Genomic DNA, 5,077 nt, shown 5'->3' with positions numbered 1-5,077 from the left:
CCTTAAAGATATCTTAGGATTTTTACTCTTTCAAAGAATCTTCCTAATCATTATTCTTCAATACCCTTACATTTTTAGTGACCCAGATAACTTTATTCCTGCCAACCCCATAATTACACCAATCCACATTCAACCCGAATGATACTTTTTATTTGCCTATGCTATCTTACGATCAATCCCAAATAAACTTGGGGGGGTAGTCGCTCTACTCAGGTCCATCTTAATTCTCTATACTCTACCTTTAATAAAATTCCAAACCCTATCTATAAAATTTTACCTTATAACTCAAATTCTATTTTGAATATTTTTAAACAACTTTATTCTTCTTACCTGAGCAGGAGCCCAGGTAATTGAATTCCCATACATCTATATCAGCCAAATCTTATCCTTAAACTATTTTATCTTTTTTATCCTCCTAACCCCCATAAATAAAATATGAAAATTAATTATTATAAATAATAAATAAACAAATTAATGATCTTGTCAAAGTCTATGTTTTGAAAACATACTAAAAAAATTGAATTTTCTATTAATTTTTCATAATTAATAATATAAAAATAAAATAAACTTTAACCCAATAATCATAAATATATAATTTAAAATAAAAGGTAAAATAATCTTTCAACACAAATACATTAGCTCATCATATCGTATACGAGGCAATAACCCCCGCATAAAAATTACTAACCCCCCAATTATATTAATGTAAATAACTAATCATAAAGTATACATAATTATTACATTAGTAAATATCAATAAAATTATATATCTAAAAAAAACAATTATCCCATATTCAGCCATAAAAATTAACGAAAACCCGCCGCTAGAGTATTCCACATTAAACCCTGAAACTAACTCTGACTCCCCCTCAATAAAATCTATTGGACTTCGATTTAGCTCTGCCAAAACACTAATAAAAAAACTATAAATAAAGGAAACAATAAAACAAAAAATCACAGATGAACCTGCCATTTTATTAAATTTATAAATTCCGCCCTTTCCCCCAAAATCATCACAACTAACAAAATTATAATAAAACTTACTTCATATGAAAGAGTCTGAGCAAGAACACGTAAAGACCCCACTAACGAATAAATAGAATTAGTAGATCACCCTATTAATAAAAATATGTATGTATGTATGTAGCTTTATTTACAGTGTATCCCCCAAGGAGGATTCCACTCTCTATACAGCCTTGGCGCTTTTCAGGAGCATACCCGAACCTTTACATTACTACCTCCGTACCGCCTCTCTCACATATTGGCGCTTTTCTAGGGAGCGTACCCAAACCCTTTACACGCTTTCCCCTTTTTTTCTCTGCTGCCGCGACCTGGCCGTATGCGACCTATACACGCTCGTTCCCTCCACCCTTTCGCCCAGTTTTCCCTACCCTGCCTCCCTCCCCTACCGCTCCGTTGTTACTCTTCTTCCTCGTCTCTTCTTCCTTTTCCTTCTCCTCCTTCGCTCTCCCTTGCCTCTGCCTCCATCCTCCTTTCTCGTTCCTCCTGTGCTATTCTCCATTCTGCTTCCCCCCTCTCTTTCCTCTGCTTTCCTCCTTCTCCTTCTCCCTACCTATAATAACAAGAACTATAATAACAAGAACTTTAATTTTGTCCTGTCTACCTTTCCCTCCCCCGTCCCTCTATCTCACTCTCCACTCTCCCTCCTCTGTCCCCTTTTCCCATGTCCACTCTCTCCCGTCCACCCACATTCTCCTGTTCTCCACCCTCACCCTTCTCCCTCTATTTCTCTCCTCTCTCGCCTTTTCCACCATCCTCCACCTCGTCCTTCTCTCCTCCATGCTTAAATCCTCGTCCACCTTTAACCCCCACTTCGCTCTTAGGTAGTCTGCTTTCATCAACGTCTCCTCCCTATCCTCCTCCTCCATTATTTCCGTAATTACTACTACCCTTCCCCCTTCCCCCATCCTCTCTGCTATCTCCCCTATCTCTATATCCCTACCTATCGTGTTTTTTATCGCTCTCCTTATCCTCCATAACCTTTCCTCCCTGTCCTTGCCTTCTACTCCTCTCCATACTATTCTCTTCCTTCTGTCTTCCTCCCTTTTCCCCTCTCTTCCCTCTCCTATCTTTCCCTGTCCCTCCCTCCTCCCTTCTCCCTTTTCCCTCCCCCCTTTACCGTCCTCTCGTACGTCCTTTTCTCCCCTTCCCCCTTCTCTCTCCTTCGCCTCCATACATCCTCCCTCTCTCAACCCTTTCCTTGGCTCCTTTGTCTTCTTTTCTCTTTCTTCTCTCTCCCTCTGTCTCTTCTGCCATTCATTCTCTGCTTCCTCCTCTCTCTCCTCTCCTTCCTTTGCCTTCTGGATTCGCGTTCTCTCCCTCTCCCTCCTTGCCTGTTCCACATTTCCTACCTTTTCTCTCTGATCCTCTCTCCCTTCTCCTACCTCTTCTGCTCTTACTTCCTGTCTTCCGTCTCCTGTCGTTTTGCTTCCTTCCTTCCGTCTCGTCCCCTTCCCCTCCGCCTCCTTACTTGTTCCATCCTTGCCTTCTTCCATCCTTGTCTTCTTCTCCTTTTCCTTCTTCTGCCACCCCTCGTTCACATCCGTCGTTCCTTCTCTCCTTTCTCTACTCCTCGCCTCCCTCGTCCATCTTTCCACTCTCCACTGTTCCTCCCTCCTCTCTCTCTCCTCTCTCCTTTCCATCACTTCTCTCATTTCTCTTATCTCTCTCGTCATGGTCCTTAAGCTGTTCCAGAACCTCTTCTTCCCATTCCTCTCTCCCTCTGTCTCGTTCCCTCTTACCTCCTGTCTTTCTTCCTCCCGTCGCTTCTCTCTCCTCCTTCTCCATCTCCTTCCCTTTGCCACCTCTGCTACGTCCTCGATTTCGCTCTCCTCCACTCTGTCCCTCTCTCTCTCTCCCCCTTCCTCTCTTCCCCGTCCACTGCCCTCGTTCCTCTTTCCTCCTTCCTTTCCGTCCTGTATTGACGAAATCGACAAAGAACCAATTTAGTTTTCCTCCCGCGTCTCCGTCTTCCTTCTCCTTGCCCTAACCTCTCTCTCCTGTCACCTCTCTCCTCTTTCTTTCTTACCTTCTCTCTCCTTCTCTCTCGCCTCTCCCTCACTTTTCTCCTCTCCTACTTTCTCCCTTCTGTCCTCTTCTCCTCCACCTTTCCTTCACTTTCTTCCTCCGTATCTTATTTCGCCTCTGCCTTTGCCTTTTACTCTTACCGCTCGCTTTGCCACTTGCACTACCTGCCCCTCTTGTACACCTTCCATACTCCCGGGCCCCTTCCCCTTCCTCCTCCTCTTTCACTTGTTCGACTGCTCGAACTCGAACTCGAATTTCCTTCTCTTCGCCCGCCCGAGATTTTCTGTCTCACTTCCTCCTCGCACTTTCCTCTCCTTCCATACCTTCTCCTGCCGAATCGATCTCTCGATCTCTCCGACCAATCTCCTTCCGCTCCCTACTATCGATCTCTCGCTTCTCTGTACTCGTCAGCCTCTTGTACCTCTTGTTCACTCCTCTCCCTCCTTCCGCCGTCCCTTCCGACCTCCCTTCCTTCCCTCTTCTATGCTCTGTCGGATTCTCTGTCTTTTGTACCTCATCATTCTCCTGCGCTTTTCCTCCTGTCCTCTTCTCCCTCTCCCATCGATCTCTCGCTCCGTCCGCTCGACTTCCTCCCCACTCCTCGTCCTTCTTCTTCGCTCCGTTCTGCCGACTCATCCTCCTCTTCACTTTACCTCCTTCTATCTTTCTTCCTCCTTTCTCCTTCGCGTCTCCTCCAATTCCCTTATTGCACCTCCTTATCCTCCCTCCATCTCCGTGCTCTTCTCCTCTCCAGCTCGTTTCCCTCCGCTTTTCTTCGACTTTTCTCTCCTGCCTCTCACCGTCACTACTTCTCACTCCGCCATCTTTTCTCCCTCCCCTATTAATAAAAATATATACCCCATTAATGTTAAAATAACAATAAAAAACAAAATAGAATAATTTATAAAATAAATATTAGTAATAAACGGATGCACTATTCACCTGCATAACATTAAAAAAATAAAACAACAGTTCTTAAATAGTAAATATAATAACTAGACTTAAATACTAAAAACATTTCCTTCGTAAATAATTTTACCGCATCCCTAAAAGGTTGAAACACACCCTCTAGCCCCACCTTATTTGGACCTTTCCGAATTTGAACATATCCTAAAATTTTTCGTTCTAATAAAGTTAGGAAAGCAACCCCTATCAACACAATTAACAAAATTATCAAATATCTAATGATATTTAAACTTAATATTATAAAATAATTTATTATAATTACTTATATACTAAAACATATATATTTTTAAATTCTAAATCTAATACACTAAACTCTGCCAAAGTAATAATCATATCAATTATCTATTTATATCTAAAATAAAATAAATATAAATTATTCAAAAAATATAGTCCTTTCGTACAAATACTTTCAAACTCTAATATAGATAGAAACCGATCTGGCTTACACCGATCTAAACTCAAATCATGTAAGATTTTAAAAGTCGAACAGACTTAAATATTAAACATCTACATTTAATTTTTATCTTAATTCAACATCGAGGTCGCAAACATTTTTATCAATAAGATCTCTCCAAAAATATTACGCTGTTATCCCTAAGGTAATTAATTCTCATAAAATTTTAATAACCAATCAAAAATCCTTAATTAATAATTTATATTATATTAAAAAAATAAAGTTAAATAAATTTATCAATCCTCCCAACTAAATATAACTAAAATATCCCACATATAACACAATCAAATAATTTTAATTATATAAAATTCTATAGGGTCTTCTCGTCCCATACTTACATTTAAGTATTTTTACTTAATAACTAAATTAAAATTTTTAACCTAAGACAGTATAAATTTCATCAATTCTTTTATACAAGCTTTCATTTAAAAAGCAATTGATTATGCTACCTTTGTACAATCAGTATACTGCAGCCATTAAAAACTAATCATTGGGCAGAAATCATTTTAAATTATACTCAAAAAACCATGTTTTTAATAAAGAGGTGAATTTATAAATTATTGCCTAATTCCTTAAATTAATATTTTTATTCTAATTACAGTCTTCACAC

General features: G+C 39.7%; 2 protein-coding genes across 2 annotated transcripts; both read right to left on the bottom strand.

Annotated features, from left to right (window-relative positions):
- Positions 1–1,418: 1,418 nt before the first annotated feature.
- LOC105557129 (putative golgin subfamily A member 6-like protein 6) lies at positions 1,419–2,695 on the bottom strand. The gene is made up of 2 exons (XM_012004298.1): positions 1,652–2,695; positions 1,419–1,568 (listed from the first exon to the last, which is right to left on the bottom strand). Exons 1-2 carry the CDS (start codon positions 2,693–2,695, stop codon positions 1,419–1,421), a joined length of 1,194 nt encoding a protein of 397 aa, XP_011859688.1.
- Positions 2,696–3,335: 640 nt separating this feature from the next.
- LOC105557128 (eukaryotic translation initiation factor 3 subunit A-like) lies at positions 3,336–4,091 on the bottom strand. Its single transcript, XM_012004297.1, has 2 exons — positions 4,087–4,091; positions 3,336–3,885 (listed from the first exon to the last, which is right to left on the bottom strand). Exons 1-2 carry the CDS (start codon positions 4,089–4,091, stop codon positions 3,336–3,338), a joined length of 555 nt encoding a protein of 184 aa, XP_011859687.1.
- Between the last annotated feature and the right edge of the window lie 986 nt (positions 4,092–5,077).

Source organism: Vollenhovia emeryi, unplaced genomic scaffold (genome assembly GCF_000949405.1).
Source record: "Vollenhovia emeryi isolate VEMERY1.0 unplaced genomic scaffold, V.emery_V1.0 DF939601.1, whole genome shotgun sequence".
NCBI lineage: Eukaryota > Metazoa > Arthropoda > Insecta > Hymenoptera > Formicidae > Vollenhovia > Vollenhovia emeryi.
Note: the sequence above shows the minus strand (reverse complement) of the source record. Positions and strands in the feature narration are given on the sequence as shown.